The 14,457-nt window shown below is 42.4% G+C and overlaps 1 protein-coding gene across 1 annotated transcript in view; it reads left to right on the top strand.

Moving 5' to 3' along the window:
• Positions 1 to 14,457, top strand: part of SLC6A4 (solute carrier family 6 member 4) — a 162,283-nt gene that overhangs the window by 63,166 nt on the left and 84,660 nt on the right. Inside the window, exon 2 of the mRNA XM_068270328.1 lies at positions 3,537 to 4,077. Within this exon, the coding sequence (XP_068126429.1) occupies positions 3,633 to 4,077 (445 nt within the window). The 5' untranslated portion in view covers positions 3,537 to 3,632. The remainder of the gene's footprint in view (positions 1 to 3,536; positions 4,078 to 14,457) is intronic.

The following is a 14,457-nucleotide window of genomic DNA, read 5'->3' as shown; positions in this document are numbered from 1 at the left end:
CTGTTAACGGCTATTAGTATAGATCAAAAATTAACATGTTAATATGTGAAAGAACATGATTATTTAACTATAAAAGCCAGGAGCATCCTTCCACAGTTTCCTTTATTGTCACTTAATTTTCCTAACCACTTCCGTACCAGCAGTCTCTGCCCCCTTAAGGACCAGAGACGGCTGGGACGGTAAAACTCTGCCTCCAGACAAATTGCCGCACATATCCGCGGCTCTCGCCGGTCATGATGCTGCCCCATTGCCACAGGCTCCTCTCTCTACCGTCTCTATGACGGCAGAGTGCTGACAGCCGGTCAGGAGCCGCTTTCATTGGCTCCTGACGCTGTCTATCAATGGGAGCCAATGTGGCTCTCCATGATCACGAGGTCAGAAACCAATGAAAGCGGCTCCTGGTCTGCTTATAGAACTCTGTTGTCTCATAGATGGCAGAGTGAGTGAATTGTGGCGGAGCAGAGCGGCGAGATTGGCAGGATCGGCGGTAACGGCGGGGACGCGCAATTCATTGCGACGTTGAGTCTACGTCCAGTCAGAGCCGCAGCACCACCTGCTGGACGTAGATTCATACTGCGTTGGTCCGGAAGCAGTTAATGATGACCCCCTCACTAGAGCCGGATTATTCTCAAGGCAATCCTATGCAATAGGAGTCTAGGAGCCAGGTGGATGCTAGCCCTCACCAAATCTTACTGAAAAAAATGCCAGGTGACCATCAGCGATGGGTAAAAACTGCTATCTAGCCTACAGCCCCATTTCAATTTAAACAATTTCTGCTCCTTGCCCAATGTAATAGTTAGGATAGCACTTGATACAGTATCTTTATAGTATAGCAAATCATCTGACTGGACCATTCTGAGTAAGCAGTTCTTCAGCTACTGTGGCCAGACAGAACACATTCAGTTAATGAACCTAATTTCCCCCTTTCATGTGCTATTATAGATGTATGTTTTACATTAGTGTACAGTGCTCACGTCAAGCATAAGTTAAAACATGTCTGTAAACAAAACCACACATCTATAATGTGCAACCCCATCCCTAATAAAAGATCAAAGCTATTGATCTACAAGGGTATATTGCCATCAAAGACTATGCAAGTGGTTGAGTCAGCACGGTGTCTATGTAAAAGAAGTGCATGTTAATTTGAGTGCTGGGATTACTGTTATTTGAATATTGTTAATGATACTCAAAAAACGGCTTAGCATCAGGAGTTTTCATGCTGCTATTGCAATCGCTTTTTAATGCTAACCTCCTAACACTATCAAATATAACCTCCCCATGACTTGTTTGTTGAGTTCTTACAATCAAGACACAGACAAGACAAGACACAGAACAGCTGTATCGCACATTTCTCCTGGCGGACTGAAAGCGCCAGAGCTGCAGTCACTAGGAGGCGCTCTATAGGCAGTAGCAGTGTTAGGGAGTTTTGCCCAAGGTCTCCTACTGAATAGGTGCTAGGTTACTGAATTCTGAGATTCAAACCCTGGTCTCCTGTGTCAGAGGCAGAGCGCTTAACCAGTACATTATCCAGCCACCAACAATCAGCACAGAAAATACATTAGTAGATCAATAATGGAAGAGTCATAGTTGGAGGCATTATAATCAGAGGAGTCAGAGACAGGACTGCAGTCGAATAATTTAAATATCAACTCCATAGCCCTAGTTACCCCAAACATCCATTACATGAGGTGTGAATTAACATTTTGGGAGACTCAAAGTTTGTGTGTATCTGTATTCTCAATATATAAGTATGGAATTAATACATTCCCCACATCCCAGTTGTAAGAAACTAGTGAACAGTGGGGGTCCACAGGACTTTCCTGTTAAACAATGTCAGTTGCCTCGCTGTCATGGTGACCCTCTGCTTCTATTGCCTTTCTGGCTTAGCGCTTGCTTGGCTGGTGCTATTCTGGTCTTGTGTAGCACCTGCTGAGAAGAATGAAATAATAGCATGAATACATTTTGGCACAGCTATATTTTTAATGCTAATTTAGAGATTATAGATTATCGTAAACACAGGCTGTTAAATATGACGGTAATCACTAATTGCATTAACGGTATAGCTGTGGTGTTACATTTAGGTGTTCATTGGGGGATAGTATTAGGTGTAGGTAGGGGGCAGGTTAGTGCTAGGAGTAGGAAGGGGCTAAGTTGGTGTTAGACATAGATGCAGGGAACTTTTGTATGGGAATAGGATAGCATAGGATGATAGTAGAAGAATCTCAGTAACAGTACTAATATTCTACTCTATATAGCAGAAGATAGCGGAATAAAATTACAGATGTTCTATCTGCAATATCATGCGCCCATTTTTTTATTGCAACGCTTTTATAGGTACGCCTTCTGGCCTCTGACAAACTGCTGATTGCCCAGCATGGCAGTTTTAGGTTGATGCTAGTACCTCTCTATGGGGTTGATTCATTAAGATGTGCTGCAAAGCAGCGCAGCTTAAAGTGGACCTGAACTCTTGCACAGGACAGAAGTAAAACCGAGAGAAATGTACCCTGTATGTTTTTAGAGAGTTTCGCCTGTCTAATTCCCCCCTCATTTGTGTATAATCACATGTTGTAATCTCATCTGATCTCCCCCATGTCACATGACTGCCTATGGCAGAGATGGCAGATAAGCACTGGATGTTAACGATATGTCTGCTTCCATGAATCAGGGAGTAGAAATAGTGCAGATTTATTTTAAGATTTGTATCAGCCGTAACAAAGAAATGTTTTTTTCTTATGTTATTATGTTAGGTTATTATGCTGTTGTGTATCTTTTAGAGCAGAGAGAACTTCTGAGTTCAGGTCTGGAGGAGCACGAGTTGTGTGGACGCACTTGACAGGCAGCCTATTGGGCCAATCAAAGTGCGATCATGCAAAGTGGAGATTGTGCCCTTTGAAGCCACCGGACCCAATGGGGCTCAGGGCGGGACGAGTGAAGCGGCCGTTATTAGCAAGAAGCATGCGTAAGTTAACAGCGCACGCTACGCTGCACTACCGCACATAGTGTGCACACAACTCCCGCTCCTCACATTAAGCTACGCTGCTTTAGCGGCACAGCTTATTGAATCAACCCCTATAAGCTCTGAGTCTTTTATAAGAAATTCTGGGTTGGCCAAGCAGCAAGGAAGAAGTGACATGTCTCCTGTACTGATGTAAAACGTTGGTTTTGGTTCACACAGGTTGCAAACCACTGTTTATACCACAGTATACCACCCCTATGACTCAAGCCAGTGTTTTTCAGCTAAGGAGAAGTGAATAGAACCTGAATTCACCTACTGAAGAGAAAGTTCTAAATCTCTCATTGTTCTGCCTGCAACAGAGGAAGATAAAGTGATGAAATAATCTTTTTGGGAGAGTGTTTTTTGTAGAAGTTAGAACCTCTGTTGGGTATTTTATTACTGTCTTTGACTTATTTTCCATTGACACCAAAGGCCCACATTGGAGTTTTTAAATACTCATCTCAAAAATAAATCTTATATTAATGACCAATTGTTTTTTTGTGTTGTATCCTTTACTAAGATCTGTTTTCTGTTTTTGCAGGATAAGGCCTGGAACATCTTAAAAGTCCAATAAAGGCTATACAACTTCTAAATAGTACCAAATGGGCTCCAGCTAAATCTCTACACAGCCAAAAGGATGGAACGAAAACCTGCCTGCACTGAAAGCCCATCCTCGGGATCTGAGAAAGAGCCCTTGACATGCAAGACCAGGTCAGAATGCAAAAAGGATGGACAGCTCCTGAGAAACTGCAAACCTTCACTACGTCTGTCTGAAGAGCACAACAAGGTCCACCCCAGCCCGGGAGAAAGAGCAGACCTTGGGCATATGTCTAATAAATACTTAGCAGTTCAAAGTCCTGATGCCCCCTGTAATGGCACAAGGAATGGATTAGATGAAAATTCAACCCAAACACTCACTGCCATCCCCACCTTCAGGGCCGAGGTCCACCACCTGCAAACAGAGCTAGGGGAAAGAGAGACTTGGAGCAAAAAAATAGACTTTCTCCTCTCTGTCATTGGTTATGCAGTGGACTTGGGTAATGTGTGGAGATTTCCTTATGTCTGTTACCAAAACGGAGGAGGCAAGTATCCCTAACTGTTGTGTCTTATGGAAAGGGAAATACTGAAACATTTGTGGAGTTCACTAATTTAGCCTTCTGTTCTATTGGCTTTTTTTAAACATTTTCTGAAAAAATTGGAAAAGTCCACGTAAAATAATACTTATAGGTGTTATGTTACAAATCTGATTACTGATACCAGTAATGGTGATGCGGGTTTTGGGCTATTCACATTTATGGATTGCTTGATCCAGATGATTACAATTCAGTGAGGAAATGACCATGTCTGTGGTGGCTTCCTCTTTTCTATAGACAACTGTTGACTATCCATATCTCAGGTAAATGTTTCTTCTCTGATTACACTTGTTTGCCCCCAAGACAAGTTGGTCCAATGGAAGTCAGCCTTTTCTCAACATTCCCTTTTTCATAGGTCTCCATAGGTACCATAAACATACTTACTTGGGCACATTTTTCATCTGTTAATGTTAGTGGCTTTCCTTGCTGTGGACTGTTTACTGTAATTGGCAGTGTAAGTAAGCAATCATAAGACTTAGAAATGAGTGAGGCTAAGCAAGGAAGGGGTGCTAATTATGATTGAAAGCTCCTGAATCTTTGCTCCCTATATGTGATGCTGAAACTGACCCTTGTAGTGATCGTTAAAGGAAACCTATAATACAAGGAATAGGGAAAATACGCCTATTGACAACCTTTTCAAAAGGCTACTGTATTGACCTTTGTGCTAAACCTCTCCTCAGCCGTTCTTTCTCGTGTCTCCGTGGCTCCAGCCACCTCCTATCATCATTTGATCCACTGGCACGTACCGGTAGGTCAGGTGTTGAGAGACATCGTTGGAGACATCGAGACAAAACCCTAAAGGGGCCCATACATGGTACAATTCTTCATTTTTTTTCAATTAGATAATTTAGTTAGATTATTCCGTTAGATTGAATATAAAGATTTTTCCAGCATGTCCGATTAGACTTTTCTTGAAAAAATGGCATAATCTTTTGAATTTCTTGATCGAAAAAAAAATATCATTTAGATCGAATAAATGGGAAAATCGAACATTTTTATTATATCGTGTATGGGCACCATAAGTGTCTGAGGAGGGAAAGATGCAACACTGGGGAGGTGAGGCACTTTTCTGTAAACTCAACTTACAACTTTGGGGGGGTTAACTATACTGAAGGTACTTCTGGCTACTTATTCTGGAGGGACATCTGGCTACCTTTAGGAACATCTGTTTCCCTATACTAGGGGAACATCTGTTTACCTATGCTGGGGGGATATATGGCTACCTATACTAGGGTACATCTATCTATCTATTCTAAGGGGACATCAGGCTACCTGTACTGAGTGCACATCTCTGGCTGCCTATACTGGGGGCACCTCTGAAAATGCATTGCTGTGCCTGTAGCCCTGTATTTTCTTAATGCAGTTGTGGAAATCATGTATCTTCATCAGGAGGAGGTCTTTGTAGTTTGCAGAAAGTAGATGGTGAGAGATTTCAAGACCCCATTCTGCTATAGAAAGTAACAGTCTCTAGAAGTTTGAGCTTACCTGGATGGCTGCTTAGCTGCAGGCAAGCATAGCTAAACAAAGCTTTTTCATTTTGAAAAGTTATGTTATGAACGTAATACTTACACTAATCAGCATGATTAGGTAGACTGCAATGGACATTGCTATCTATATATTTCCCATGACAGGTTTACTTTAAACATGTTTCCCAGTGTATTCTTCTTGAAGTGCCGGCCGCTTCTGGTTCAGATTGGTAACTAAGTAAATATAGACTGTTGAATCCTTGAATCCTGCTCTTACTGGAGATGGGGTCGCCTTATACTCTTAGACGTTTTATTTATACGTCTATTTTTAACACTAGTAGGGGCTGTATAAATAATAAAAGGTAGATTACTGTAATGGAAATAACGAGTGCAGCGAGCACACCGAACTATATTTCATACAATAACTCAGAGTACAGTAATGATATACTTTAATACAATATCACATAATTGGCATATAACAAAGTTGTAATGCTGCACCTTATTTCCTCTACTATCGCTTCCAGTAAATTGTGTTATGCTTGTCAGTAATTTCTCTACATTGTGTAGTAACTACTTTCAGTACTTATGCTTTCTTGCTCCCACTAACGCTGTGTTCATTGGACTTTATATACATTGGATAGGTGATTTTTTTTGCAGAAGAATAGCAAATTATGATCCTTTGGTTTAGTACTAGTATTAGTATTTACCATATTTTCAGAATATAAGACGCTCCGGAATATAAGACGCACCTAGGTTTAGAGGGAAAAAACTAGGGGGAAAAAATACTAAACCTGGTGCGTCCATGTTCCAGCAGCGTCTTGTAGATGTTCTCCCCCAATCATTGTCCTCCTGTGTCCCCTTCTGTCCACCATGTGTCCCCTTCTGTCCACCATGTGTCCCCTTCTGTCCTCCTGCCCCGTGTTCCCTCCTTTCCCCCCGGGTCTCCTCCTGCCCCCTGTGTCCTCCTAGCCCCCGGCTGGTCTCCTCCTGGCCTTACTGGTCTCCTCCTGCCCCCCCCCCTCACCCACAGGTCTCCTCCCGTTTCTCTCCTCCTGGCCCCACTGCGGGTCTCCTCTTGGCCTCCCTGCTGATGTCCTCCTGGCCCCCCTACTGGTCACCTCTGCTCCCCCTGTGAGTAAAATAATTAGCAGCAGAGCCACGCAGAGGAGGAGATGTCTGTTGCTCACCTCTGAGTTGAGCTGCTCTTCCACTGATTATTCTACTCACAGTGGGAGCAAAAGAGACCAGCAAGGGATGGAGGACTACACAGGGGGCAAGGCAAGGAGTGCCGACTTTGCGGGGACTCAGCGGTTCATATTGGTGGGCGATCCTAAGTCGGGGACTCCTTGCCTTTGGAATAGTATGTAGTATTATATTAGTATTATTATGTAGTATGACAAAAGTGGCACTTAAATAAAATGTTAGTTGTAGTGATTTATTTAACCACTTGAAGACCAGATGTTTATACCCCCCTAGTGACCAGGCCATTTTCTACAATTCAGCACTTCAATGGTTTATTGCTTGGTCATACAATTTAACACCCAAATTAATTTTACCCGCTTTTCTTCTCACCATTGAGAGCTGCTGCAAATTTTTTTTTTTTTATTAAAAAAAACCCTAAATGTTTACATTTGTATATGCCCACCCTCCCTCCCCCGTTCCCCCACTAAATTGGCCCTACACTACGTAAAATGATATGCCTATGGCAGGGATTACATTGTGAGCCCATCAGAGGGACAGTTAGTGACAAGACAATATACTCTGTGCAGTACTGCGCAAGATGTCAGCGCTATATAAATATTTATTCGTTTAATAAATGTCTTCTTATGCTCTTTTATTAATTCATATGCACAGCAGCCATCATGGCAACGTTTCAGAGATAACTTCTCCTTTCTCAAGCTAAGCCGCAATGTAATACACATCATGCATTGTACACTCACGCTTTATATAGAGGACATAGGGGGCTATCCACCAATAGCATTGGAGATTGGTATCTAACGAATCACTCAGGTCCGCTGCCAGCCGGACCTGATAGGAAACTACGCTATTATGAGCCCATTGGGCGCTGGCACGAAGGCCCGCCTCCCATACCCACGTACAGCGGACCTGATGGGGAACATCGCAGGGTGACGTCGGCGGGAGCGGCGTCACCCGCTCACTACCGCCCACTCAGGGGAACAGACAGTGATGTGAGCGCCGACACCAGTCGGCGCCACCCATCACTCCTGATGTAAACAAAACGGCAGAACGTGGAGCGAGCGAAATAAACAGAGTTGGCGATCGTCTGTATGCTACATAAATAAAACACCAGCAAGGGCATAAACAAGGGAGGGGGAAAGCTGGGGAGGGAAGAGGGAAGCAAACACTACGGGGGACGGGGATCCATTCAGCATAAATATAGAGACTAGAACCATGACATGTCACATAGTGGCAAAGCATATCATGTACCTAACATACATAGATACCTATATATGCAACATCACAGCACCAGTGCAGCAGCCCAAGGGAGGCATCTAGAGAAAAGGCAGCAGATCCAGCTCACGGTTTAAACCCTGTGGTTCCATGGTATCTAATTTCTTTATCCAAAATGCCTCACTCCACAATAACTTTTTAATCCTATCCCCACCTCTTCTAGGAGGCAGGACCTGCTCTAGAATCATAAACCTAAGTTGGGAAACATTATGTCTAGCAAGGGAAAAATGGTAAGGGAGTGCCTGATCAATCAAATTTTCCCGTATAGCATGTTTGTGAGATGACAATCTCACTTTCATTTTCTGTGTTGTCTGACCAATATATAAAAGTCCACATGGGCATTTAAGTGCATAAACTACGTACATTGAGTCACATGTGTGACATCCTTGGATCTTAAATTTAGTGCCCCTATGCGGGTGAACAATTTCATTACCTTTGATGACTGAACTGCAGTGTACGCAGTTCAGGCATGGAAAGGTGCCTTTTCATGTAGATACTGGTCTGATAGGCGGATCTGTATCCGCATGTACCAGGCGGTCCCTAAGGTTTGGTGCTCCTCGATATGAGAACAAGGGTGGAAACTATCGGACAAAAAGTGCCAATGTTTCCTAATGATTTTGGACACATTACTACTTGCTGTACTATACCTAGACACAAATGGTATCCTATTCTCCTTCTGCCTTTTACTTCTCTGTCTACTGCCATTACCCAAACACCTCTCATGGGCTGCCTGCACCACATCAGAAGGATAACCCCTCTGCATAAATTTTAAATGCATCTGGTCCATTCTCTCTTTCCTCACTGGGGGTATATGTGCCCAGTATATTTAGCCAGGGGTATAGATGTCCCCAGTATATGTAGCCAGGGGTATATATCCCCAGCATGTGTAGCCAGGGGTATATGTCCCCAGTATATGTAGCCAGGGGTATATGTGCCCAGTATATGTAGCCAGGGGTATATGTCCCCAGTATATGTAGCCAGGGGTATATGTGCCCAGTATATGTAGCCAGGGGTATATATCCCCAGCATGTGTAGCCAGGGGCATATGTCCCCAGTATATGTAGCCAGGGGTATATGTGCCCAGTATATGTAGCCAGGGGTATATGTCCCCAGTATATGTAGCCAGGGGTATATGTGCCCAGTATATGTAGCCAGGGGTATATGTCCCCAGTATATGCAGCCAGGGGTATAGATGTCCCCAGTATATGTAGCCAGGGGTATACAGTATGTCCCCAGTATATGTAGCCAGGGGTATATGTGCCCAGTATATGTAGCCAGGGGTATAGCAGTCCCCAGTATATGTAGCCAGGTCTATAAATGTCCCCAGAATAGGTAGCCAGGGGTATAGATGTCCCTAGTACATGTAGCCAGGGGTATATGACACCAGTATATGTAGCCAAGGGTATATGTGTCCCCAGTATATGTAGCCAGGGGTATATGTCCCCAGTATATGTAACCAGGTGTATAGCTGTCCCAAGTATATGTAGCCAGGGGTATATGTGCCCAGTATATTTAGCCAGGGGTATAGATGTCCCCAGTATATGTAGCCAGGGGTATATGTGTCCAGTATATGTAGCCAGGGGTATATGTGTCCAGTATATGTAGCCAGGGGTATATGTGCCCAGTATATGTAGCCAGGGGTATATGTCCCCAGTATATGCAGCCAGGGGTATAGATGTCCCCAGTATATGTAGCCAGCGGTATATGTCCCCAGTATATGTAGCCAGCGGTATATGTGCCCAGTATATGTAGCCAGGGGTATATGTGCCCAGTATATGTAGCCAGGGGTATAGGTGTCCCCAGTATATATAGACAGGGGTATATATCCCCAGTATATGTAGCCAGGGGTGTAGTAGTCCCCAGAATAGGTAGCCAGGGGTATATGTCCCCAGTATATGTAGCCAGGGGTATATGTGCCCAGTATATGTAGCCAGGGGTATAGGTGTCCCCAGTATATGTAGCCAGGGGTATATGTCCCCAGTATATGTAGCCAGGGGTATAGTAGTCCCCAGAATAGGTAGCCAGGTGTCCTTCCAGCAGGAGGGGTGGCAGCGCAGTGAAGGGGAAGCGGTAGGCACAGTGGTGGGGAATGGGGGACTTCTCCCCCCCTTCCCTCAGCCTAGGGCTCCCCCTCCCTCGCTCCCCCCTCCAGATATGAGCGGCGGGCCAGCGACATAACACTTACTCTCTTCCCAGCATGGGAGGGAGATCTGTGAGTAGCGGCGCACACATCTCTCTACTCTGCCGGGAATAGAGTAAGTATTCTGCCACCGGCCCGCCGCCGCCGCTCATATCTGGAGGGGGGAGTGAGGGAGGGGGAGCCCTAGGATAAGTGAAGGGGGGGGGGAAGACGTCCCCCCTTCCCCACCAATGTGCCTACCGCTTCCCCTTCTCTGCGCTCCCGCTGGGTAATAAATAAATATACATTTTTAAAAAACACTCACGGTCACAGCTGGGCGCTCCTAGGGACCTAGCGCCCGGGGGCACATGTTCCCCAACCCCCCAAGCTGCGCCCCTGAAGTTGCCAACCTTCAAGGTTTTTTGACTGGCATATACTCCAATCGAAAGAAACTATCCACTTTTCCTATTCAGATTATTGATGCTGTGTGTGTGTTTGTAGGCAATACAACAAGCCATTGGTTTTGAAGGCTTATGGTTTTAATAAGCTTATGATATAATAAATTGAATGTGTAGTTCAGCTAATAAATAGAACATTAGTAGCACAGATATGAGTCTCGTATTGTTTCCAGTGCAGGAAGAGTTAAGAGTCAGTTGTTATCTATGTAAAAGAGCCTCTCTGAGATCTCTGACCAAGTTTCATTGGCTACAATGTGGTTTTGTGAAGCACTTATCTCAACCTGTCTCTCACTGTTTCTTGTTTGTTTAAGGTTTTACGGCAGGAAAATTCAAAAGGTCATTAGCTCTGCTGGGTTTCATAGTTAAAGATACAGAGTGTAGTTTGTAAACAGCAAATATTAAAGAATAATGCAATGTTATTAACCTCCTGGGCGATAATCCCGAGCTGAGCTCAGGGTATATCGCGCAGGAGGATTTCTCAGGCCTGGTGGGCCGATTTGCATAATTTTTTTTTGTTACACGCAGCTAGCACTTTGCTAGCTGCGTGTAACTTCCGATCGCCGATCCGCCGCTACCCGCCGTGCACCGCAGCCCCCCCCCCAGACCCCTTGCGCAGCCTGGCCAATCAGTGCCAGGCAGCGCTGAGGGGTGGATTGGGACTCCCTCTGACGTCCATGACGTCGGTGACATCATCCTGCCCCGTCGCCATGGCGACCGGGGAAGCCCAGCAGGAAATCCCGTTCTGAACGGGATTTCCTGCTTACTCTGATCGCCGAAGGCAATCGGAGTTGGTGGGGGGATTCCGCTGCGCAGCGGCAATCATGTAGCGAGCCCAGGGCTCGCTACATGATTTAAAAAATAAATTTTTTTTAAAAAAAAGTGCTGCGCCCCCTCCTGGGCGATGTAATTGTATCGCCCAGAGGGTTTAAAAAAAAAAAAAAGCTATATAAGAGTTCACTTCTTATCCTATCTTATCTAAACTTCACTTATTATCAATGCAAAAGAGCTTCTGAGCTCTCCAACTCATTTAGTCAGAGAGCAGTGCTATTTTCTGAAGCACTTATACATCAAAAACAATGAAAGACAACTTCAGATAGGAGCTTAGTGCAGAGAAGTTCAAAAGATCATTAGATCTGCTCTGTTTCATAGTTTAAAATGCAGGGTATATTTTATAAACTACAAATATTAGAGAATGATGCAATGTTATTAAAAAAAACCCTTTTCTTTGCTACTAATGTTTTATTAATTAACCGTACTACACATACAATTCATTATATCATAAGGTTGTTTTTTTTTTCTCTTCAGTGTCAGTTTAATTAATCACCCACCATTCTATTGTATAGGCTTGTAGCTTTTTTTCCCCTCAACATTTCTTTTTGCTCAGCAGGAAGAGGCCCCTTCACCTTTCTTTGTGAGAACCTAGTTTTTGCTGGTGTTGGAGACAACAATGATTTTTTCTTTTTATATAACTTTTCGACTACTTCATGCTGGTGCTTGTAAACTAAAATACTTTGTTTGGTGATAATATATCCAGGTATTTCAAATCTGTCACTTATTCATATTCTTTATTATTAACTACAAGAGATCTGCATGGCTGAACTTGAGCCTCAGTGGGTATTACTATGCTGATATGTAGGTACCTGCTAAATACTGAGTAATGCTCTATAGTAAAAAAAAACAGGTACCAGCAAGTCTGTATATCTTGAACTCACCATTATTGGCAGCTTCGAATCTAATGAATGTAGGCTTGGATCTTCCTATTCACAATATGGAATGGGGGAGTCAAAAGATGCACCAACATGACCCTGGGGAGTATGAAATGGGTCATGCTGCTCCATACTCTACCACACACTACTGTACTGAGCTGTGGGTACCATGTAACACTGCTGCGTGTATAAAGAGGTCTTCATAAAACCAGCTCATAAAGATTTTCTGTTTTGGATAGGGATTAACCATTAGTTGTATCTGATGGCAGTTGCTATATACTGCTACCCAACTGATGATCCATCACTATCCCTGACTTTAGTGACCCATGAGTTAGCTCGGTTATGGTGGCCACTCATGATCCTATCTTTTTCATCCAATCTTACTATTTCTATCTAATATAAGGGAACTGCCTATAGTATCCAATTCATATATTCCATCAGTTTACTCTTCTACTACATAGATTTGGTAAGATTGGATGAAAAAGATTGGATCATTAGTGGCCACCCATAAGGTGGCCATACACGATACAATAAAATGATCCTATTTTACGGCAATTCGATAAAAACAATCGGATCTCCCGAAAATATCGAAACTTTTTTTTCATTCAACTGAAAAATCAGATCGGATTTCCCGTTTTCTTCGATTTTTATCGATTCAGAATGCCAGATATTTTTCTTCAATCTCTCTAAAGATTTTATGGTGTGTGGTAGATTGTCAATTTATTAATCTACACATCCTAGCAATTTTGTCATAGTTTCCAATCATTTTTATCATAATTAGAGAAAAATTTAACATATGTGTGTGGTACATTGGTCAGATTTTTTTAAATGTTAGGGTGGCCACACACCATACAATTTTTTAAATATCTGTTCAATTTAAGAATTGCAATCAATTTTTCTGACTGATTGTAACAAATTAAAAAATATGACCAATGTACCACACACGTGTGTTCAATTTTTCCCCAATTATGATAAAAATGATTGGAAACTCTGAGAAAATTGCTAGGGTGTGTATATTAATAAACTTACAATCCAACACACACCATACAATCTTTAGAGGAATTGAACAGAAATATCTGGCATTCCGGATCGATTTAAATCGAAAAAAACGGGAATTCCGATCTGATTTTTCAGTCGAATGAAAAAAAAGCTTTCGATTTTTTCGAGAGATACGATCGTTTTCATCGAATTGCTGTAAAATCGGATCATTTTATTGTATCGTGTGTGGCCACCTTTACAATGAGTCAGAAAAATGTAATGCAATTCTTCAATTGAACAGATATTTAAAAAATTGTATGGTGTGTGGCCACCTTTAAGATGGCCACACACCATAAAATTTTTTAAATATCTGTTCAATTTAAGAATTGCAATCAATTTTTCTGACTGATTGTAACATTTCAAAAATATGACCAATGTACCACACACACCTATGTTCAATTTTTTCCTCAATTATGATAAAAATGATTGGAAACTCTGAGAAAATTGCTAGGGTGTGTATATTAATAAACTTACAATCCAACACACACCATACAATCTTTAGAGGAATTGAACAGAAATATCTGGCATTCCGGATCGATTTAAATCGAAAAAAACGGGAATTCCGATCTGATTTTTCAGTCGAATGAAAAAAAAGCTTTCGATTTTTTCGAGAGATACGATCGTTTTCATCGAATTGCTGTAAAATCGGATCATTTTATTGTATCGTGTGTGGCCACCTTTACAATGAGTCAGAAAAATGTAATGCAATTCTTCAATTGAACAGATATTTAAAAAATTGTATGGTGTGTGGCCACCTTTAAGATGGCCACACACCATAAAATTTTTTAAATATCTGTTCAATTTAAGAATTGCAATCAATTTTTCTGACTGATTGTAACATTTCAAAAATATGACCAATGTACCACACACACCTATGTTCAATTTTTTCCTCAATTATGATAAAAATGATTGGAAACTCAGAGAAAATTGCTAGGGTGTGTATATTAATAAATTAACAATCCAACACACACCATACAATCTTTAGTAGAAATTGAAGAGAAATATCTGGCATTCCAGATCGATTTAAATCGAAAAAAACGGGAAATCCAATCGGATTTTTCAGTCGAATG

The sequence above is a fragment of the Hyperolius riggenbachi genome, chromosome 2, assembly GCF_040937935.1.
Source record: "Hyperolius riggenbachi isolate aHypRig1 chromosome 2, aHypRig1.pri, whole genome shotgun sequence".
NCBI lineage: Eukaryota > Metazoa > Chordata > Amphibia > Anura > Hyperoliidae > Hyperolius > Hyperolius riggenbachi.
Note: the sequence above shows the minus strand (reverse complement) of the source record. Positions and strands in the feature narration are given on the sequence as shown.